The 24,666-nt window shown below is 35.0% G+C and overlaps 2 protein-coding genes across 9 annotated transcripts in view; one reads left to right on the top strand and one right to left on the bottom strand.

Annotated features, from left to right (window-relative positions):
• The window catches only part of LOC143226275 (general transcription factor II-I repeat domain-containing protein 2-like), a 93,111-nt gene that overhangs the window by 30,397 nt on the left and 38,048 nt on the right, over window positions 1–24,666 (top strand). Inside the window, exons 2-3 of one of the 4 annotated variants that reach the window (XM_076457029.1) lie at window positions 10,112–10,247; window positions 20,360–23,030. In XM_076457029.1, coding sequence (XP_076313144.1) covers window positions 10,112–10,247; window positions 20,360–20,661 — 438 coding nt within the window. In that variant the 3' untranslated portion in view covers window positions 20,662–23,030. Of the gene's footprint in view, window positions 1–10,111; window positions 10,248–19,396; window positions 20,260–20,359; window positions 23,031–24,666 lie in introns of those variants that run through there. The other 3 variants (XR_013014533.1, XM_076457031.1, XM_076457028.1) reach the window with 3 other exon arrangements.
• The window catches only part of LOC143226273 (anoctamin-2-like), a 46,134-nt gene continuing 29,147 nt past the window's right edge, over window positions 7,680–24,666 (bottom strand). For 2 of the 5 annotated variants that reach the window (XM_076457023.1, XM_076457025.1), the window contains 2 exons: window positions 23,919–23,996; window positions 7,680–8,159 (listed from right to left, as the gene is read on the bottom strand). In XM_076457023.1, the coding sequence (XP_076313138.1) occupies window positions 8,118–8,159; window positions 23,919–23,996 (120 nt within the window). In that variant the 3' untranslated portion in view covers window positions 7,680–8,117. Of the gene's footprint in view, window positions 8,160–16,932; window positions 18,907–23,918; window positions 23,997–24,666 lie in introns of those variants that run through there. The other 3 variants (XM_076457024.1, XM_076457026.1, XM_076457027.1) reach the window with 2 other exon arrangements.

Below are 24,666 nucleotides of genomic sequence, written 5' to 3'. Positions count from 1 at the left end.
TGGTTCTGTAGCAAATGTGAAAAATAATAATTCCTAAGTTAGCAAGGCCGCGTTTTTTGAAACAGCCAAATCAACCATCGTAGTTTACACTTATTGCTTGTACAGCCAAATCAACCATCGTAATTTACACTTATTGCTTGTACAGCCAAATCAACCATCGTAGTTTACACTTATTGCTTGTACAGCCAAATCAACCATCGTAATTTACACTTATTGCTTGTACAGCCAAATCAACCATCGTAATTTACACTTATTGCTTGTACAGCCAAATCAACCATCGTAATTTACACTTATTGCTTGTACAGCCAAATCAACCATCGTTATTTACACTTATTACTTGTACAGCCAAATCAACCATCGTTATTTACACTTATTACTTGTACAGCCAAATCAACCATCGTTATTTACAACTTGAGGTAATATCACATGATGCTGAACACTCTTTAATTATAATAATTTTATAAACTCTAGAATATTCGTGCTGAAAAAGTTGCAAAGAAGAGCCAATAACATAAAGAACAACAACGACATCACTGGTTATGTATTTGCACGTGCTTTCACTCAATGCTTTACTGTTTTAAACTAACCGTCTTTAGTCCGAATGACAAAAAAAACAATAAAAAGATAGGTTTACCTTTATTCTAAAGGAAAGCTGTAGTAAAACTTTGAACTGATAGTCAGTGATGTCAAGAAACCCACTTGTTGAGAAATTTATATGCAAAAACGGCTCGTTTGGGTTGAGAAAATATTTTACATAGAAGAGCGAACAACGTTTCGACCTTTTTCGGTCATCGTCAGGCTCATAAAGAAAGAGGTAACTGACCGGAAGCTGACCACATGTTTGGAAGGGGTTGTGTAACTGAGTGTCGGAATGTAGAGGGCAATGTTAGATGTTTGAATATATAACTTTATTTTATAACATTAATATAGGTATAAAGGCGTTCCTTTATATTGGTTTATTTTGGGTTTAAGTTGTTGTATAAGTAAGGCTTCTTTAATTTTGCGTTTGTTTATGTTTGTTTCTTTATTTAGTATTTGAATGTTTTCTATGGTTATGTTGTGTTTATTTGACTTGCAGTGTTCGAAAACGTGTGAAGGTGACTTTTTATGTTCTTTGAATCTGGTTTCCATTTTTCTACTTGTTTCTCCAATATAGAAGTCGTGGCAGTTATCACATTGTATTTTATAAATAATGTTGGTGTGGTGTTTGTCAGTGTAGTTTTTACATAGTATAGACCTCAGTTTTGTGCCTGGTTTTTGAATAAATTTGGTATTAACTGGAATGTCATATTTTGTTACTAATTTTTGCCAAATGTTGGTCATTTGTTTGCTGATGTCAGGAATATATGGTATACAGCAGTATATGGTTTCGTGATTTTTTGATTCGTGAGATATATTTACTTTTGTTGGTTGATTTTGCTTTCTGTCTAGGTGTGTGTGTATAATGTTTTCTACGGTTTGTGGAAGAAACTTATTGATGTTGATGAAGTATTGTTTTATTTTGTCTAATTCATCGTTAATCTTATCTGGTGAGCATAGTTTTATAGCTGAATTAAGAGTTGTGATAAGTTAAAGAGAACACGCTGAGTAAATCATATATTCGTTGGTAAAAGAGTAGCCCAAGAGTTGGCGGTGGGTGGTGATGACTAGCTGCCTTCCCTCTAGTCTTACACTGCTAAATTAGGGACGGCTAGCACAGATAGCCCTCGAGTAGCTTTGTGCGAGATTCCAAAACAAACAAACAAACAATAAACAAGGGCTTGCAACGTCAGTCAAGCCCGTAAGAGTTTAATGAAAACAAAACTACTTTAGTTCTGTTACAAATAAGGTAAAAAGACTGAAGTTTCGCTGTTAAAACGATTCTGGTGAGATTACCAACAGCATGACGTCCACTGAGCAGGAATCAACAAACATGGCTCCTTGTGGTAGGTTTCGATACATACAGGTGTTAGCTGTAAATGCTTACTGGAGTTTCACTTTGTTTCTCATGTCATTATGTGAAAACGGATTTTTTTTTCAAGCCGGTACATGAAAGTGTATTTTGTTTCTCGTGTCAGTACATGAAAATATACTTTGTTTCTCCTGTCAGTATATGAAAACGTATTTTGTTTCTCAAGTCAGTACGTGAAAATGTATTTTGTGACAGCAAATGCACTTCTAATGTGAATAATGCACCATGCTGTATTATTGGACTAGAAAGAATTGTTTTTCTTACAATTTCAAGCAATACGCTACATGTTAGTGGGCTATTACAAGGATTGAATTTCGAATATAAGGCCTACAGCAAAGATTCTGATTCACGAGACTTTTATAATATACTAACAAATACGATCTGAAGTACAACATTTTAGACACGTTATTAAAACTGTTTGAAATCGAACAAGAGATAATATTATGTGTTGACAGAGATAAAAATAAAAGGTTCACAAAGTATATTTATTTTAAAATCTATCCTCACAGAGTTTTTATCAGAATATAAAGTTAAGCCCATTACCCTCTTTTGAAGTGCCAGATTCTAGAACACAAAGTTCTACCTTTATGGGTTTGTTTTTTGTTAAGTGCAAAGTTGAAAAATGAGCTACCTGTTTTTTGTCTACATCGAAAACTGAATTTCAGCGTTATAAATCCCTCAGGCTTAGTCACAGGAGTGAGCGGATATCAATGCTGACCACTGTGGGTATCAAAAGCAGATTTTTAGCGTTATAAATCCTTAAACTTACCACTAAACCACCGGTGGAAAAATTCATACTTTCAAAGAGTTGAAAAAGTTATTGTAAATCCAGGAAAATTCATAAAAAATACAAAATTTTTAACAGAAGCAGAACTATGTTACTGTTTACAGACTTGTGTTACTTTTTACAGATTTGTGTTACTGTTTACTGACCTTTATTACTGTTTACTGACCTGTGTTACTGTTTACACACTTGTGTTACTGTTTACAGATCAATGCTGCTGTTTACAGACTTGTTTACAAACCAAACAATCAGCAGTAAGGTTAAAGATTTAGGACACTAAGATTCGAAGTTCGATTCCTGCGTTGGGAACGTCTATTATGTAGCTTTCCTTTTAAACACACCGAAAATGAATCTTTGTATTTACTGGCTTTTTTAAAGATTTTCTGACAATACTTTAATGTAATATTTATTTGTTTTTAATAATAATAATAATACACTAATATTAGAAACTAGTTGATTGTTTATCCTGTTTTGAAGAAAAGTTGTTACCTTGTTTCATTCTCTTTCCAAACCAATGACCTCTGACCTCTGATAACGTGGATCTGCTTAATTCCGTCTCTCTCTCTCTTTCTCCTTCCTGATGGAGGCCCGGCATGGCCAGATAGTTAGGGCGCTTGATTTATAGTCTGAGGGTCGCGGATTCGAATCATCGTCACAACAAATATGCTCGCCTTTTCAGTCGTGGGGGCGATATAATTTGATGATGAATCCCACAATTCATTGACTAGCTGCCTTCACCCTACTCTAACACGGCTAAATTACGGATAACTGGTGCAGATATCCCTCGTTTAATTTGCGTGAAATTAAAACAAAACAAACATATCTTCCTGGTAGCATACTGATAAACTTGAGGTCTTACAACGCTAAAGCTCTGGGTTTGAGTACTGCAGTGAGCTCAGGATGAGTAGTTCATTGTAAAATTTCATGCTAAACAACAAATGTCGTCCAATAATCATGATGACGAGAATCCCAAATGAAGTAAAAATGTATTTCAGTTAAAGTTTTAATACCCACACCAGCCGCCTCTAGATCACACTTCGTCTAATAGATAGCGTGCCCAGAGAGTGAATTCAATGGTTCATGGTTCGGGACTCATTATCTCAAAAAACTTCCCTCTCCGCCAACAGTGGGCAGTAGGTATTGTTGACCTAAACTTGCGTTGCTCTGACAGAAATCCTGACACTTCGTCTTGTCCTGACAACTTCAGTTCATTTACACAAAATATAACTAAGAAATACATCAGAAAATGACGACAAGAATAATCATTTCTCGTTGATTACACAAGTTATGGAAGACTGAAATCTATTCAACTATAGTTCTGGTTTTAGATCTTTCTACTGTTGGACGAGGTCGACGGTTGATTACATAAGTTATGGAAGACTGCAATCTATTCAACTAGAGTTCTGGTTTTAGATCCTCCTGCTGTTGGACGAGGTCGACGGTTGATTACATAAGTTATGGAAGACTGAAATCTATTCAACTATAGTTCTGGTTTTAGATCTTCCTACTGTTGGACGAGCTCAACGGTTGATTACATAAGTTATGGAAGACTGCAATCTATTCAACTATAGTTCTGGTTTTAGATCTTCCTGCTGTTGGACGAGGTCGACGGTTGATTACATAAGTTATGGAAGACTGAAATTTATTCAACTAGAGTTCTTGTTTTAGATCTTCCTACTGTTGGACGAGGTCGACGGTTGATTACATAAGTTATGGAAGACTGAAATTTATTCAACTAGAGTTCTTGTTTTAGATCTTCCTACTGTTGGACGAGGTCGACGGTTGATTACATAAGTTATGGAAGACTGAAATTTATTCAACTAGAGTTCTTGTTTTAGATCTTCCTACTGTTGGACGAGGTCGACGGTTGATTACATAAGTTATGGAAGACTGAAATTTATTCAACTAGAGTTCTTGTTTTAGATCTTCCTACTGTTGGACGAGGTCGACGTTTGATTACATAAGTTATAGAAATACGTTGAATTTTCTTTCGATTTGTACTTACTGTTAGGTGTTCAAAAATATACATTTTAATGTGTCTGTTTATTTCCTTTCTGTTGTTCTTTCTACATTTAAATGTTTTCATAACTAATTTAATACATGATAGAAACTCTTAAGCAAAGTTATCACCGTTTGTTTGAAGTTGGGGCCCGGCATGGCCTAGCGCGTAAGGCGTGCGACTCGTAATCCGAGGGTCGCGGGTTCGCGCCCGCGTCGCGCTAAACATGCTCGCCCTCCCAGCCGTGGGGGTGTATAATGTGACGGTCAATCCCACTATTCGTTGGTAAAGAGTAGCCCAAGAGTTGGCGGTGGGTGGTGATGACTAGCTGCCTTCCCTCTAGTCTTACACTGCTAAATTAGGGACGGCTAGCACAGATAGCCCTCGAGTAGCTTTGTGCGAAATTTCCAAACAAAACAAAACAAATGTTTGAAGTTAAGCACAAAGCTACAGAACCAGCATTCTGTTATCTGCCCATCGCGGGGATCGAAACCCGATATTTAACATTATAAGTCGTAAGTCTTGCCAATGAGCCTTAGGTGGCATATCGACGCGTAAAAGCTCATATAACTTTGTGATGTAATTTCGGGTGTGACATAACCTTAACGGTACATATAAACCTCTAACCATACCCTAAGGGTCTGATCGATGCACACCGACATCAAGTTACTGATGTTTTAGAGTAAATATATACTCTATATTTTGACAATGTGATTTTTATTGTAAACTCTATTGTTTACCCTAAGGGTCTGATCGATACACACCGACATCAAGTTACTGATGTTTTAGAGTAAATATATACTCTATATTTTGACAATGTGATTTTTATTGTAAACTCTATTGTTTACCCTAAGGGTCTGATCGATACACACCGACATCAAGTTACTGATGTTTTAGAGTAAATATATACTCTATATTTTGACAATGTGATTTTATTGTAAACTCTATTGTTTACCCTAAGGGTCTGATCGATACACACCGACATCAAGTTACTGATGTTTTAGAGTAAATATATACTCTATATTTTGACAATGTGATTTTTATTGTAAACTCTATTGTTTACCCTAAGGGTCTGATCGATACACACTGACACCAAGTGTAGCCACGAAGACATTTAGTTTCTTGTTTGTTTAGGAAATACCAACTAGAAGAGTCAGTTTCTATCCCATATCACATTTTATTTGTATTAACTCAGAATATGACTTACTCAAAATGAATTAACAAGACGTTGTAGTGCGTAAAAGGCCCAGCGAATTTCTATTATGTACACCAAAAGAACATATCAGAGCGTCTTGGGGCACGTTTACAGACATTTATTACATTTAGAACTTGATAAAAAACGAAAACAGTGTGTTTAATTACCAATCTAAAAGTTATGTATGCATACATTCAACGAATATATGTTCATTAATAATAACATTATAACTGTTTTTACGAAGTTTCAGTAGTACGATTTTTTATAATTTGCATATACAATGATGTGTAGTGTTCGTTTAAACACGTTATAGATAGAACATGGTATTAGCATTGGTTTAAAACTGAAAACTCACTGCTACATTAGTGTTGCTTTACAATATATATAGTGGTCTATCATTGCTAGTTTGAAGTGTACATGCAATGCTCTATAGTCCTAGCTTAAAGATGGAATATATATATAGAGAGAGAGTATTGTATTAGAACTAGTTTAAAAACTGTATATAATGTCCCATTAGTTCTAACATAAACTGTATATAATGTCCCATTAGTTCTAACATAAACTGTATATAATGTCCCATTAGTTCTAACATAAACTGTATATATATATATGTAGCGCTCTATTTGTACAAGGTTAAATCGTGTTTACAACGTTCTAATAGTCCTGGTTAAAATATACATATATTGATATAGATAAAGTGTGTGTTTCATTAGTTCTGGTTTAAACATACTTCATTCAGTATTAGTAAACTAAACTAGTGTAAGACACTGTTTGAACACTGGTGAATTGAAGTGTACTGGATATAAGAAAACCTTTAGTATAAAATGGCTTTCTTTTATGGATATCTATTAAAATATTCAACTATTGTTTTATAGCTTTCCTTTATGAATATCTCTTACAATATTCAACTATTGTTTTATAGCTTTCCTTTATGGATATCTCTTACAATATTCAACTACTGTTTAATAGCTTTCCTTTATGGATATCTCTTACAATATTCAACTACTGTTTAATAGCTTTACTTCATGAATATCTATTACAATATTCAACTATTATTTAATAGCTTCCCTTTATGAATATCTCTTACAATATTCAACTACTGTTTAATAGCTTTCCTTTAAGGATATCTCTTACAATATTCAACTACTGTTTAGTGTTGTGTGCCTGTACAATTGTTTGTAAATTTCTCAGTTCCTTTACACTATTTTACCTACTTTGTTAAATGTAATTTGTCACAAACAAAATTTTTTGCTCAGAATGGTAGCCTGAAGAATGTCATAGTTTAATTAGATGGTCCCTCGCTGGTATAGCGGTAAGCCTATGTATTTACAACGCTAAAATCAATGGTTCGAATTACCTCGATGAACTCAGCAAATAGCCCGATGTGGCTTTGCCATGAGAAAACACCCACACACACTCTCAACTAAACGGGCATTATTACTTCCAATATCGAGTCTGTCAAAATTGAAGTATTTAAGGAACAGAAGTTCTTCTATTTATGGTATCAAATAAAATAAGATTTTTATTTTTATTGTATTTTTTGCGATTAAAAAAATCACACAATGTGCTATGTTTTCGGATATCTAAAAATCATAATCGAATTGAAGATTAAATATAATATGCAAATATTATAAAGGTTCTAAAGGTATCAGTGCCACTATTTAAAAAAAAAATTCTTTTACTATTTGACTTGTTTTCTTTAGCCGCTGGTCACTTCAATATAAAAAAATTGATTCATAAAATAATATCATATTGTTTTAATATTTTATTATTTATAAGTTATGTTAACTCTTTGTAAGAAAAGTTTATAATTTGTGGAAACAACTGTCGTCCAAGATGGTTTTTAGCACAAACATTATGGCCAATGTTGTTGGTCTGGCATGGCCAAGTGGTTAAGGCACTCGACTCGTAATCTGAGGGTCTCGCGTTCAAATCCTCGTCACAGCAAACATTCTCACCCTTTCAGCCGTGGGAGCGTTATAATGTGACGGTCAATCCCACCATTCGTTGGTAAAAGAGTAGTCCAAGAGTTGGCGGTGGGTGGTGATGACTAGCTGCCTTCCCTCTAGTCTTACACTGGTAAAGTAGGGACGGCTAGCACAGATAGTACTCGTGTAGCTTTGCTCGAAGTTCAAAACGAACCAAACCCAATGTCGTCCTCTTTATCTCCATCTTTAAACGTTTGAAATTACTTTACGGTGTTGTAGCGATTTCTTTTGTTGTACCAATTCTGTAGGAGTATTTGACAAAACGAAATAAATAACAAGTTAGCGAAAAAATAATTACGACTCTACTTCCCATAAGGCACCAGTGACAGGCCTATTATAATTTGCAAACACTACCTTATCTATATCGTTCCTTAGAGAATTACAAAAATGTAATAGGACTATTCGTAATGTCTTATAACAAGTATAAGAATACCTATTAATATGAAACTTTTAACGTAAATTCATGTATACGAAGTGCCATATTTTATAAATTTCCTAAATTTGTTTATTTCAGAAATTTGACACGTAGCTACAGAAAGTCGTATAAATACGGTCGTTCCTAATTTTGAACTGAAAGACAAGAGGAAAGTCAACTAGACAAATAGCGCATAGTGTCATTTCATAGGGTACTCTTGTCTGACAGAATAATGGGACTTGATTGTTGTTCTTACAGCGTCCGAAGTGCGGCGTATGGTTTTACGGTAATAGACCTCAAACCATGAACCCTAAGATTCACAGTCCGAGCACAATAATCACTAGATGGTTGACTGTATTACTAATAAGAGGAAATAAAGCTAAACCAAAGAATACGTGTTTTGTATTAAAACTTCAATGTTAATCACAAACTACATTAAGCCATTAAAATACCGAGTTGCTTTCAGTTGTTGTCGTGTACAACCGAACACTTTACAACAGAGAAAACTATAATATCCAGTCACGTTGAAGATAAGCCTCTTATGAGATTTCTGATAATATTTTGTAATGGAACTTTAGTTAAATTATTGGTCCTTCTAGGTTAATCTTAATTAGTCTTAAAACATATTTCCTAATGCTTTTAATTCAGCCATTTATCAACGTTCGTGTTTGTTTAAAAAGCAAACAATGAATTTATGTTTAATATAATTGATTTTGATATATCGATAACTTTCATGAGATACTTCCAATTTTTTGGAATTCATCGATATTGGTTGTAAAAGTATCAAATCAAAGACATATACACAAATATACATACATAATATATATATATATATATTACTTTTAAATATAAAATAATACGACCTCTCTTTTCTGGACGACATAAACTTGTTTCTAGGGGCATGAACAAAAAACAAGTAATTCTTACATAATTTATATATTGACTTTCAGTAAATAATTTCTGTTGCACTGCTCATAAGTTAATTAAACAGGTCGGCAAATTTAAACTTTATAAAAGCTGGTGTGGTTTTAATAACTGATCTTTTTTATGGTTCAGCTACATAGTTTTTGGAAATAATATTCTTTTTTTTCCCGTCACGTAAAATATTTTCTACAAACTAGGAGAGAAAATCTCTTACTTAAATCAAGCTGTTATTTCGTTTACCACAATGAAATTTTTTATTATTATTATAAAGACTATCACGTCACGATAGGCCTAGAAAAATCTGTTGCTAGTGGTTATCAGCAAAACAAAATGTGACCTGATTTCAATGAAATCAGTTCACTTATATAAAAGTACATTTGAGGCCCGGCATGACCAGATGATTAGGGCGTTCGATTCGTTATCTGATGGTTGTGGGTTCGAATCCCCATCATATCAAACATTCTTGCCCATTCAGCAATGGGGGCGTTATAATGTGACGATCAATCCCACTACTCGTTGGTAAAAGAATAGCCCAAGAGTTGGCGGTGGGTGGTAATGACTAGCTGATATATATATATATACAACAGAGAAAACTGGATATCGATTTCGTATTCGGCGTACAGGTATTACAGTGGAACACATAAACATTTCAAGACAGTAGAATCATTATAGGCTTGAGATATCAATCTTTCACTTACCACTTTTTCAATTTTACGAGAGAAGTCGAAACTGGGCCTAAATGATTTGATGTTTACCATTTTTAAACCCAATCTTCTAGTGATGGAAAATTTAAACTGGTGTAATTGTTTTACTATTTTGTTCATGTTTACTTATGATAAATGGGTTTCGTTTCAGGATAGAGATGAATGTGCTGAATGTCCGTTTCTTTGTGGAATGGAAGCAGGGTGTTTGAATACCGTTGAATCGTATGTATGTTTGTGCAACGATTTGAAGTTGAAGGATCCTGTGAGAGGATGTTCAAGAGAACCTGGTAAGTGTGTAAAGCATAAAGATTTGTAAAACTGTAATATGATTGTCTACTTAACTAAATATAGTAGAAATACGGTCATGTAAACGTTTCCATCACGTAAAAACGCGACATGACTTTAAAGGTCTGTTTATTTTTTGAAAAATCTATTTGTTTGTTTTTGAATTTCGCGCAAAGCTATCTGCGCTAGCTGTCCCTTATTTAGTAGTGTAAGACTAGATAGAAGTTAGCTAGTCATCGCCACCCACCGCCAAATCTTTGGCTACTCTTTTTGCTAACGAATAGTGAAATTGCCCGTTACTTTATAACATTGTCACGGCTGAAAGGGCGAGCATATTTGGTGTGACGGGGATTTGAACCCGCGACTTTCAGATAACGAGTCGAGCGCTCTAACCACCTGGCCATGCTGGACCGTTTTTTTGAAGGAATATAGAACAAAAATGTAGCAGAAACATCATGTTCAATATCATTGTTTACTGGGTGAGGTTTTTCTTCGTATGTTGAAAAAAAAACTATGTAGCTAGCCTATCTGCACTCTGTCTACCGCAGAAAATCGAACACTGGATGTTAGCATTTTAAGCCCATAAACTAACCGCTAACACACTGGGGGCTACTGGGTGAGATATTTAGAGTCAACGTTCGCGGCGCCACATATTTTCTATTTTACCCTATTTGATGCTAAAAACACGGGTTTCGATACTCGTGATGGGCAAAGCACAGACAGCCCTTTGAGTAACTTATGTACCAAAGATTCCTAATATTTGTTACACTGGTTTTCATGGTGAGAATCTCAGACAAAATGTATCTATGCTCTTTAATACAGTATCGTTCTTCTATAGGCCTAAGTCTTTGTGTATTGCAATACAAATATGTCCTCAGCAATCAGGGAGAGCGTTTCATAAGCTAATAATGATACGAAAGTTAGCGCATAATAAAGTTTACACTGATAACAATCGTAATAACGTACGAAGGAAAATTAAAGTTTTTTTATCCTTTGTTTTCCGATGTCTTCATACGTATATTGCGCAGCGATATCGCAACCGACTCAATTTGTTTGTTTTTTAATTTCGCGCATAGCTACACGAAGACTTTATGCGCTAGCCATCCCTATCTTAGCAGTGTAACACTAGAGAGAAGGCAGCGAGTCATCACCACCCATTGTCAACTCTTAGGCTACTTTTTACCAACTATAAGTGGGATTGACCGTAACATTATAACGCTCCCATCTCTGAAAGGGCGAGCATGTCTGGTGTGACAGGGACTCGAACCCGCGACCCTCGGATTACGAGTCGAGTGCCTTAACTACCTGGCCATGCCAGGACATCAGACAACTTAAGTAGCTGTATCATTTTATGAATTCCGTTCGTTTTTCTTCCATTCTTGTTGGAGGATAATTTGAGTCAATGGATATTCCGAAACATTTTAAACTTTACGACATGTGTCTTGTAGAATGATTTTAGTGGCATACTGATTTTTTCGGTTTTCTCTTTAATTTTAGAGACCCTCGTAAAACATTCAAAATTCAGAGAGTTTTGGTTCGTTTTAATAAAAGTTGGTGAAATGTTATAATGAAATACGTTTAGAGAATAGTCAATATTCGTGCAGCTGGTAAGTATACGGATTTACAACACTAAAATCAGAGCGTTCGATTTCTCTCGGTTGACACAGTAGATAGGCTGATGTAGCTTTGCTCTAAGAAAACACACCTATTTTGCACCTAACGACAGTGTCCTAAGGTATTTCTTTACTCTAGTCGATGGGTGATATTAAAAACGAACTGTGATTACGTAAGCTGTGGAATATTTCCAATGCAAACAAAAAAGTATTAAATGAATAACCTGATTTAACATTTTAGGTGAAACGTAAGAAGTTATAAGAATTTACTGAGGCAGGCCAGTGATATGTTGACACAGTACTGTTTGTTCGGTCAATAAAACTGTCACACCACGTTCTTTCCTCGACGTTTTATCACACTCACTTTTAGCACAAAGTGTGTGAAATATTTTGTTCTTGTGTAAAAGAAAGCTTCTGTATCGTCACATATTTGTCATTGAGAAACTGATATAAACTGAAAAGAAATATGTCACGTGTCAATTATATTTGAACAACAATTGTACTGCATGTATACATACCCACTGTTTATACCCTGACACATGATATATACACACTCACTAATATATATGCAAAAACGGCTCGTTTGGGTTGAGAAAATATTTTACATAGAAGAGCGAACAACGTTTCGACCTTCTTCGGTCATCGTCAGGTTCATAAAGAAAGAGGTAACTGACCGGAAGCTGACCACATGTTTGGAAGGGGTTGTGTAACTGAGTGTCGGAATGTAGAGGGCGGTGTTAGATGTTTGAATATATAATTTTATTTATTTTATTATATTAATATAGGTATAAAGGCGTTCCTTTATATTGGTTTATTTTGGGTTTAAGTTCTTGTATAAGTAAGGCTTCTTTAATTTTGCGTTTGTTTATGTTTGTTTCTTTATTTAGTATTTGAATGTTTTCTATGGTTATGTTGTGTTTATTCGACTTGCAGTGTTCGAAAACGTGTGAAGGTGACTTTTTATGTTCTTTGAATCTGGTTTCCATTTTTCTACTTGTTTCTCCAATATAGAAGTTGTGGCAGTTATCACATTGTATTTTATAAATAATGTTGGTGTGGTGTTTGTCAGTGTAGTTTTTACATAGTATAGACCTCAGTTTTGTGACTGGTTTTTGAATAAATTTGGTATTAACTGGAATGTCATATTTTGTTACTAGTTTTTGCCAAATGTTGGTTATTTGTCTGCTCATGTCAGGAATATATGGTATGCAGCAGTATATGGTTTCGTGATTTTTTTATTCGTGAGATATATTTACTTTTGTTGGTTGATTTTGCTTTCTGTCTAGGTGTGTGCGTATAATGTTTTCTACGGTTTGTGGAGGAAACTTATTGATGTTGATGAAGTATTGCTTTATTTTGTCTAATTCATCGTTAATTTTATCTGGTGAGCATAGTTTTATGGCTGTGTTTATTTGGTTTTTTATTATGTTGAGTTTTTGTTTTGTTTCATGTGCTGAGTCCCAAGGAATGTATAATCCAGTATGGGTGATTTTTCGGTGGATTTCTGTTTTGAATTGTGTGTCGGTTCTTGTAATTTTGAGGTTAAGAAATGATATTTGATTGCTTTCTTCGTGTTCACATGTGAAGTTAATGTTGAGATGTATAGAGTTAATGTGATTGAAAAAATTAAGTATGTGTTCTGTAGATTTGAATCCCGCAATCGTGTCATCTACATATCTGTACCAGTATAGTGGTGGATGTAATGCTGTGTTAATTACTTGTGTTTCAACTTGTCATGAAAATATTGGCTAGAACTAGTGATACTGGGTTGACTATGCTTAGGTAATTTGTTTATATGTAGTTGTGGTTGTTGAACATGAAGTTTGTCTTCATGGTGGTGAATTTTATGAGGGTTGCTAATTGGTTGCTGGGAATGTCTATAGTTGGGTTAGGATCTCGGATATAGAGTTCTAAGGCTATCTTGCAGGCTTCAGTGGTTGGAACTTCTGTAAATAGGGATATAACATCGAAACTGGCCATTAAGGCTTTATGATTAAGTTGGTTTAGATTAGACTTGAAATTAAAAGTGTCTTTGATGAATGAGCTGGCTGATGTTACATATTTGCAGAATGCCCATGCTATGTATTTACCAAGATTGTAATTAAACGATTCACATGTGGACATTATTGGTCGTAATGGACAATCTGGCTTATGAGGTTTGGGGATGCCGTGTATTTGTGGTGTGCGTGAATCAGTTTTACGTAGGTAGGAATAAAGTGTTTGTGAAATTGTGTTGGCTTTTTACGTTTTTAGTAGTAATTTGTTCAGTTGAGTCTCGTGTGTCTTTGTTGGATTTGTTTCTATTGGTTTAAAATTGTTTGTGTCTGATAGGATGTTCTTCATTTTTTGAATGTATTCATTCGTGTTCATTATTACTATAGCGTTACCTTTATCTGCTTTTAGAATTTTTATGTTTTTGTCTTGTTTTAGGTTTTTAATGGAATTAATGTCTCATTCTGTAAGATGGTTTTTTGAGAATATTCTTTGAAAAAATCGTTTAAGATGTTGTTTTTAGGTGTTTCTGGAAAATATAAATTTTTAATTTTACCTGGGAAGTTTGGCTGTTAGATGTCAATAAAATTATATAAGTTGTCTTTTTTCTGTTGGTTGTTTCCTTGTTTTTGTTTTCTGTAGAAAGTATCACAGCTTCCGGTCAGTTAGCTCTTTCTTTGTGAACCTGATGATGACCGAAGAAGGTCGAAACGTTGTTCGCTCTTCTGTGTAAAATATTTTCTCAATCCAAACGAGCCGTTTTTGCATATATATTTCTCTACAATTGGGTTTTCTTGACACCACTGATTAAAAATAAAAAAAAACTTTCTGCATTTAATAGGGAAAATGTGAAACTATGAAATTAGCCTAAACACTAGCTGGTCAAAAGTTTAAGACCATACCAAAGAGAAGTCCTAAACAGGGTAGGAAATGCCCAACAAGAGGTTTCAGTAATGAGTTGCACGGCCATCATTGCGAGTAACTACAAACATTCGCTTTGGCATGATCCATCCCCAAACATTTTTAATGGGGTTCAGTTCGGGCGAACACTCTGGATAGTCCAAAAGAATCATGTTATTCACCATGAAAAAGTCTTTGTTCTTAAGGCATTGTGGTTTGCAGCGTTGTCCTGCTGAAAGATCCAGTCATTTCCACACAAGTGAGGGCCTTCAGTCAATAAGGATGCTCTCTCCAACATGCCAATGTAGCCAGCTGCTGTTTCACACCCCTGTATAACCTGAAGCTCCATTGTTCTATGGAAGGAGAAAGCACCCCAGATTATGATGGAACCTCCTCCACTGTGTCGTGTAGAAAATGTCTCCGGTGGGATATCCTTATCGCGCCAGTAATGTTCGAAGCCATCTGGACCATCCAGATTAAATTTTTTCTCATCAAAGAACAAAATCTTCGTCCACTTTTCTACGTCCTATGTGCTACTCAGTAAAGTTTAACAGAGCTGTTTCGTGGTGTGGAAGAAGGCGTGGCCTTTGAAGACGTTTACGGTTTTTAAAGCCTTTCTCTCGTAGATGCTGTCTTATCGTTCTTTAGGTGCATTCTGCGTCCGTAAGGGTCATAATCTGGCTCGACAATCAGCTAGTGTCTTGCAGGACAACCCATCGAATCCTTCTGCTCAACGAAATTTTCTTGGGTCGACCACTTGAAATTCTCGTTCCGTATCCCTCAGGGTCTTTTAAGAAATTTGCAACAGCAGTTTTACTACGCACAATCTTGCACGTTGAGAGAGACCTTGCTTTTGCAGCTCGACAATTATGCCACGTTCAAACTCTGTTGGGCCCGGCATGGCTAAGCGTGTAAAGGCGTGCGACTGAGTGTCTGAGGGTCGCTGACTAGCTGCCTTCCCTCTAGTCTTACAGTGCTAAATTAGGGACGGCTAGCACAGATACCCCTCGAGTAGCTTTGTGCAAAATTCAAAAACAAATACAACAACAATATCTAACAAACAGCCTCTGTTGGTAGGGTCCTCCGCTAGTACAGCGGTAAGTTCACGGATGTACAACGCTAAAATCAGCGGTTCGATTCCAATCGTCAGCAGATAGGCCGATGCGACTCTCAAAAAGAAAAATACACAAACATAAACATACGCTTGATCGGAATTATCAGTTTCAAGAACTTCAGGCCTTGTTAACATTAAAACTCGAGAATCGATTCTCGCAGCGAATATAACACAGATTTCCTGTTCTGTGACTTTGTGCTAAAACGTATAAAGAAGTCGTTCGATTTTCAGAACAAAGCTAAACAACGGGCATTACATAGTTTATCTCCAGTGGGGAATGGAAACCCGATCCTACTGTTGTAAATCCAGAAACTGATTCATTGACAAGAGGAGCAGGGGAACAAATAAAATACTCTATAATCGAAACATTTTTACTATCTTTCTCTTTTAAATTAAGTTTTTCTTCGATATAAAGCAATAAGTATTTATGCTAGTAAATCATATTTTTCTTCATTTTCCACGTGAACTATTTGTTTCTGAAATATCCTTTCGTCGACGAGAACTATTTTCTTTTTCTTATCAAGAAAGGTATACCTTTAAGAAATATTAGACAAAGACTTCATAAAAACTTTTAGATGCTGCTGCCCTCTAGTGGGTAAAAGCTAAGGTTACAATTTACAACGCTATAATCTGAGGTTCAATTTCCCTCGATGTAAAAGCCCAAATGGCCTATTGTATATCTTTGGGCTGAAAATAAACACACACACAAATCGTGGTCGTAGTTACTGCGAGTATTACAAGCCGATTATTATCATAATTATTTTATTTTTCACAAAAATTTTCAAAACCTTAACATAAAACTCACTAATATCCAGGTTCATTGTGCTTGTATCATTTGTGGGGCCCTATTCTCTGTGACTACGGAGTAAAATATGACCCAGATTTCGAACATTTAGAACTGATGTTGTTTTTTTGTTTTTTTTTCATGCTCACTCGTGCGAGGCGCCTTCTAGTGATGAGAAATTGCTCTTACATCGAGGGAGTATTTGGAGTTGGTTGTTTTTTCACATTTTAATACAAGTGTTTGTTTATAAAGTTTAGCTTAAAGAAAATGTCAAATCAAGTCTAATGTTGAAAGATGTTTATTTACAGTACAAGTAATTTATAGTGTAGTGGAGACGCAATGTAGTCAGATGACTTGTTACACAGTTCAGACAGTATAATAGTCAAAAATACGAAGTGACACAATGTGTTACAAACCTCTACTTGTAAATACTCAACCCAAGGAACTAACAAAGTACGTTTAAAAAGTTACAGTTGTAGTAATAAACTACCAGATGCAACACAGTGTGTGTGCGCTTCAATTTTGCAATTGTATAATCATCCGATAAAATCTGTTTAAACTTTCAAACTGCTGCCATACTGAGACAGATCATAAACTAAAAAATACTCAGCAAGGAGCTGTAGTTTTAGAGCCGGATAATGGAAAGTGTCTACGTTACTTTTTCCTCTACCCACAGCTTCTAAGTCACTTTCATTACTTGACAGAGGGTCTGGTTACATTCTTCACGAAGAACTTTACATGCACGTGTCAGTAAAGGAAAAGTATTTTACCTAATTTTATGCCCTCTTGTTAATGTACATATACGCGTGTTCGACCCGTAAGACTCGCTGATTGTTATTAGATTTTCCAGGCTTCAGATACTCAGATGTCATTTTAATATTACGTCACTGTAAACCTTCTCTTTCCCCATATCATAATAGTTTACTTTACAACTATTTCTATTAGATTTTGGAGTCCGGGCTAGTAGATCTCTGGATTTTGGAGCAATGGAATCTACTTCGATTCCGCGCGATACTGTAAAATATTCCTTACACTATAATATATTGGTGCGTTATAAGAGTGACAGTGCATCCCTTAGCGGGCTTTGCATCGCCTGGTGGTTAGTGCCCTAGACTCGCAATCTACTGGTCACATGATCGAAACCCGTACTCGAACGTGGTCATCCTTTCAGCCTTCGGAGCGTTATATGTGACGATCAATCTCGCTTTTTGTTGGTAAAGAGCAGTCCAACAGTAGACGGTAGGTGGTGTTGAGTTAATTGTTACCTTCTAGACTATCACTTCAATATTAGGGACGGCTAGGCTTGGTGGTTTTCTTAAAAATATAAATACTTTAATAGGAAACAGAACCGTTTGCACGTTTTATTCATTTATTCCATAAATCTGACTTCGTGCGAAATTAGAATGAAACGGTATTCTAACTCACGCCTCTGGAGAAGCTGAGGTTCCAATCCTGACAGGTTCGGTTTTTACATCTGGTTATTTCGGTTCTGAATAAACTAATGTTTAAAATAAGCAGTTAATCATAAATACAAACTTTAAGCATGTTTTCAGTTTGTCTTTTATCGTTGCAATATCAAACTTTTAAACGTCCATACGTTATGTCAGAACCAAAAGGAAACAGCTGTTTCAATGCTGACTTAACAGTAATCCTCTCAACCTGTCTTTACTGTATTAAGATGTAATTAACTATTCTCTGTATATGGTGCAAAACAAACCGAGGGAAGTATTCAGCCAGAAAACTTAAAAACAGAAAACAAAGTTCGAGCAGAGTCTGTCTTCACCCAACTGATTAATTTGTCGGTTACGACAATTAAAGGTTGTACGTCACAACCAGTTTATCAATGTTCAGAATCAGAAAACATCCAAGTGTGTCTTGCACGTTCATACAATATGAAGTGTATGTGTGTGTTTCTGCTTCTATCCATGGCTCGTAATTCAATTAGTTTTAAGCCTAACGTAAACATACGGTGCCCAAGCCTTAAGTCGTTCATTATTTTTGGTAATTCAAAGATTTTGTTGTTACGAGGTCGCTGTAACCAATTAATTTCTTTCAGATTTGGCCCGGCATGACCAGGTGGGTTAAGGCGTTCGATTCGTAATCCGAGGGTCGCGGGTTCGAATCCCGGTCGCACCAAACATGCTCGCCCTTTCAGCAGTGGGGGCGTCATAATGTGACGGCCAATCCCACTATTCGTTTGGAACGTTGTTTCAATTCTAACACAGTTGTTCCTACTCATTACACTTCTCCCTTCGTAACTGGAAAAGAAAAGAAAAACATTTGTTTGAGTTGTTACACGGATACTGCCATACCTTGTCTCTATAATATTAAATAGAACATAATACAACATTCACACTTAACTGTAACTTTACCTTCTGTGGATCGTTAAAATGTGGCACAGAGAAGCCCAACACCTGGAGACTGAAATGGGTGAGTACACTTATAGATTATATTAACAGTACCTTGATGACAGGTGTATAATAACAGGAAAACTGTTGAATAAGCCAAGAAAACGCATAGATAAAAAGAAGGAAGACCGGTAGATAAAGACACAAAGACTAATAGATAAAGACAGGAATACAGCCTGATAAAGATAGGAAAATGGAAAGGTAAAGACAGCTGAACTTTTAACACATTGAAGCACCTCTTATTGTTATTTTTGATCGGTTGTGACTAATGAAAATGATTTTATTTATCTTTCGTCTTAAAATGAAAATATATAAAATAACTAAAAGGTTATGAATAAATCTGAGGAATTTGAAATGTTAAAAACAGAGCACTTTGCAACAGATGAGATCAAAAACAAAATGTTAGAAAACTAAAAGAAATGAATACAAGGTTAGAGACTTGGAACTGATTAAATATCCAACTAATAAATAAATTCACTAATGGAAGAAAGCATGAAAATATTGATATTGAATTTGAAATTCCCTATGGGAACACGAATCTTAATGACCAGGTGAGAAACGCCAAAGAATGCAGCCGTCTCTATCTTTGGCCCACAAATCACGAGAAAGGAAAGACAAATAATCGTCGACACCCTCCGCAATAAACATGTTGTTTAAAATCATATCGAACAATGTAATCGACGATCATACTTATAAAGCACCCTCAGCTGTAAAAAAAAAGGAACGTCTTTAGTATCATGGTCGCTCGAACTTTCGACTTTTCAATTGCTTGACCCTCAAATATGGAGGAGAAAAACAAACTGAATGTTGAAGGTCAGGGGGTCACCAAACTACGGCCCCCGAGATAATTTTGACCGGCCCGCCAGCAGCTAGCCACTTGAAAATAAAATGTCCGACTGTCATAACAAAATAAATCACACCGATGGTCGCTTCAAGCTGGCAAACACAAGACGTTATGATAAAAAAGAAACAAGGCTGTCACGCGCATTTTTAACCAATAGGAAAATTCTTCTTTCGTCCTTGCTGCCTGTTTATTCATATCGAGGTACGTATCTATGAAAGCATTAGTATTTCGAAAACAAGTACAGACTTAACCCTCGTCCTATCGACTCGTCTTGTAAAGTCAGCAACCTAGGGTTACCGCTTCAGCAAGCTCATTTCTCTTAGTAGTCGGGTTATGCGCTTTTCGTAACTCGTTCTTAGGTAAGTGTCGTGGCAAACGTACGTTACAATATATTTTGTTTGTGCGTTCTTGGACCAGTACAATACTTTTCTCACAGCGTTCTGTGTTTTTCATTTTCAGATCCTATTTTTTTTTCACCCATCGTTATGACTCCTTTTAGAAGAAGAGAAGTGGACTCTGAGTGTCGTGCTTTCAATGAAGAATGGGGAGAAAAGTACTTCTTTGTGGAAACAAAAAACCAGAAAGCTACTTGTGTGATGTGCACCGAAAGTGTTGCCATTTTAAAAGAGTACAATCTTCGGCGTCACTATGAAACAAAACATCGATCAACATATTTGAAATTTTCAGGAAAATTCCGTTCTGAGAAATTTGAATCCATGATACGTGTTTTTGGAAAAGTTATGCTTTTTGTGACATCTTAACCCATTTTATAATTACTAAAAATGGGCAATTTCACAATTTTTTGTTTGTCAATGTTTGGGACCTGTACAACAATATCTTTCTACCAGCTACCATGTAAATTGGTCAAAATATGGCTGAGTAAATGATCAACAAATACCTCTAAATTGTGCTTTTTTCAGATCTCTTCCTCCCCCCCCCCCCCAAAAAAAAGTAAAAAAAAAAAAGATTCAAAATGGGCAAATCCAGCTATTTTTGTTTGTCATTGTATTGAGCTCATGAATATTTACATTTGTGCCAGTTGCCTTCTAGACTGCTGTAAATATAACCACACAAGAGCCCAAAAATATATATTTTTGGGTTATTTGGCATCTGGCCCCTTAAAAAAGCCTAAATAAAAAAAATGAAAATACTAACTAGACATACTGGACCAAAGTATGACCCTACCAAGTTTCAAGATAATCTGAAACTTGAAAAGATATGTACGTATGGCAATCGACTGAAAAGGGTTTGGAAGAAGGTGAAACAACAGAAAAACTATATCTCTCTCATGATGATGAGGAACCCACGTGAAGTAAAAATGTATCTCAAGATGGCTAGTATGGGTATTAAAACTGTTTTTCTTAACCTGAAGGCCTGAGATTCCTAAGAAGGTGAAACATTGTTCTCTAATTTATTTTAATAAAAGTTTTAATACCCATACCAGCCATCTTGAAATACAGTACACCTATCTGTGAAAACAATTATGAGAAATAACTCTCTCGAACACTATAATGCAAAATATTGGAAACTGAATTCACTGAAAATAATAAAATATCCTCCCAAGTTTACAAAGTGCATCCTTTAAAAACAATTTTTCTTTAAACATAGAACCAAAAATCAATGACCATGAAGTTATAAAAGTTACCTTAATTTAAGAATGTAGCCTTACTCTAAAACAGTACCACCTGTGGTACTGGGATATCTCTATTAAGCCTTTGAGTAATCTCTGATCATTTGGGAAAAAAAACCTTTAAAAGTAGACTCATTCTTGAAACACCACTGAAAACCTTTCTTGTAAATAGACTGGACCACCAAAAGATTGATAATAAGCAAAATACATGATTGTTGAGACAAAGTTAAAATTTCCTTACTTAATCGTGTTATTTTTATTCATGTTATTGTTACACAAAACTACAGCAAAATCGACCGAGCATTTTCAACCACAACATAGACAGTTATGCTATATGGAATGCTATGAATGCCCATGACTTACTTAAAAATTAATTATTTTTCAGTGAAAGATGCTTCATGTGATTATAAGTACATAACAGATGCAATGTTTTTCCGAGTGGCTGCTTTTATATTGGACTCATGTTAAACAAGTCACAAAACCTTGATCAATAATTACTTCAAAAGACACAAATCTTTATTTAAAGAGATGTTTTAAACACACTTGTTTCATTTGAAAGGGCTGTTTTTCTACTGGAATAATTTTATATGTGCCTAGTGGGGGTCGTGTCTCACTCTAAACACATATTTTCTCATTATTGTGCATTAAAAAAGTCAACATAGCAGATAATTAAAAACTAGGTATTTAAAATCCACAAATAGGGATCACAAACAAAATGCAAGCAAACAAAACTGTAGATCTATTGCTGACAGCTTAACTCAAGCCACAAATAACCATTTTGATTCCACTATAAAATTATTTCAGATGATATTTATTGTGTTACAGGACTCCACTGAGATTTCTGCAAGAAACTGACAGTACTTTTGAACTTACTTCCCCATCCTTAATTATGTCATGCTGTGAAATTTTCTATGTCCTTCATTTTTAGCCATCAAAATTCCAGTGTTTTACTAGTATGTGCATTAGTTGGAAACTACAGCTTGTGCATTTTCTAGTGTTTTTATTGGAAACAGACACAACAAAATTAGGGGATTCTGTTGATGGATATTGTTATTCAAGCCACTGTTGTTCATCATTACTCAAATTTATTTCCCTGGCAATATTTCAACAGCTGTTTGACACTGGATGATTACCATAACAGATGTTACTATTCAATATCACATCGGTAATTCTTTCTACTGTTTTTTGTACTTAGCAGAAGTCACAAGTACATATTCAGTATTTATTACCACTGTATATGTTACTCTTTCATATAGCTATTGTAATTTTAAATAGGTAGTGGTAGTAAATATTATTGGTAATTATTAGCAATTTAGCAAAGTGTGCCACTGAAAGAATTATTTGTGTTGCCTTATTCTAACAAACACTTGTACACAGCAGGCTGTTGAAGAACAAACATATTTGTTATGCAAACCTATCAAAGAAAGCATGTGACTGTGTATGTTTATTTTGCACTAACCTTTGTTGTATTATATTAAAAGAAACATTATTCCATTCTGATGAGATTCCTTTGTTACTGTTCATCTTTTGTTACATAATAGTACAAGCTGATGGAAGCTTGTCATTAAATTTGTGATCATATAATCTTTGCCTTCACAATGGTCCTTTGAGAACAATTTTACAGTTTGTATGTTACAGGTGTATACCAGTAAATATGTTTATTTTCTCTTGAACATTTGTTATTTATTTTTAATATGTGGTGGATGAGTGGAACATAAAGCAGAAGCAACAGTAAACTGTCAAAAAATATGTAACATTCAACTGAATTCACATGCACTTGTGAAGTTTAGAATGTATTCTCTATAAATGAATATTAAAAAAAACATCTTAAGTAACAATATAATTAAAACTCATTCTAGATTGTCAGAAAAATAAAGAAACAACATGAATCAAAATGCAGAGACTGTATTGTTAAGCCTATAGCTAGACTCTAACAAAGTAAATAAATACAGCTGCAAGTAATGTCTGTATTATTTTCTTAAGCTTATTATAAATCCCTCTATTAACTTCATGCCTACAGTACTTATCAATTTTAGTGGGGACAAAATAGTTTGTTTACTTTTTAGAGTCCCGAGTTGTCAGCTTGAAAATACAATTTTTATATTTTTATTCAACTTTTCTGATGATCCAAACACCCCTTCCCAAATTAATAATTTTTAATAATAAAGTACACATACACACATATTCCTGCATATAGATAAATTTCTCATTCCCACTGAATACCAAACACCATTACTGTGTCAAATAGTCTTCATTACCTATTGAACCTGTTTCTAAAGTTCACTGTTCTCAAAATTGGTTCTTCTTTAAATCTGAAATCTTAAATGTTCACATAGCTTTAGTGTACACACCTATATACTTCAAATTAATTCATAAATAAATACTCACAAGTAGTAACACCACAGACCAGGAAAATATGGTACACGGTACTCGTCTCTTCCAAAACGAAACACATGGTTCGTTTACCTGTTACAGTGTACATCACAGAAGCATTTAGAAAAACACATCAGTAAAAAACTAAGTAATAAATTTTCATAACTCGTAAGAAATAAAGTTCAAACATGTGCCCTTAGAAAAAGAACTAGAACTGATGAAAAACTGCTGTAATATTCCTTCTGAAGTTCAATTTACATTATTTTTGAAGGGGATAATAAAACCACAACTTAGGCATTGGAACATCTAACTTGTTTGTTTGTATTTTAAAAAAAGGGATAAAATGTAATGAGCTTTAAATGATTTGCTTTGTTTTGAATTTCACACAAAGCTACACGAGAGCTATCTGCACTAGTCATCCCTAATTTAGCAGTATAAGACTAGAGGGAAGGCAACTAGTCATCACCACCCACTGCAAACTCTTGGGCTATTCTTTTACGAACAAATAATGGGATTGACCATCACATTATAATTACGAGTCAAGTGCCTTAACCACCTGGCAGCCAGGCTGGGAACTTTAAATGAGAATATTTGAAATGCACAGAAGTTGACATTTTAAACTTTCAATTTCAAACAATGTTCTATCAAGATCTTTTAAACTTTTGTTATTCACATCTGTTTTTTATACTCTGCTATCTTTTAAACTGCATGTAATGCATTTACATTGAATTATTTTTAAAAAAGTGTTTTATCACCCTTTTAA

This window comes from Tachypleus tridentatus, chromosome 9 (genome assembly GCF_004210375.1).
Source record: "Tachypleus tridentatus isolate NWPU-2018 chromosome 9, ASM421037v1, whole genome shotgun sequence".
NCBI lineage: Eukaryota > Metazoa > Arthropoda > Merostomata > Xiphosura > Limulidae > Tachypleus > Tachypleus tridentatus.
The sequence above is the reverse complement of the archived record's forward strand: the minus strand, read 5'-3'. Positions and strand labels throughout refer to the sequence as shown.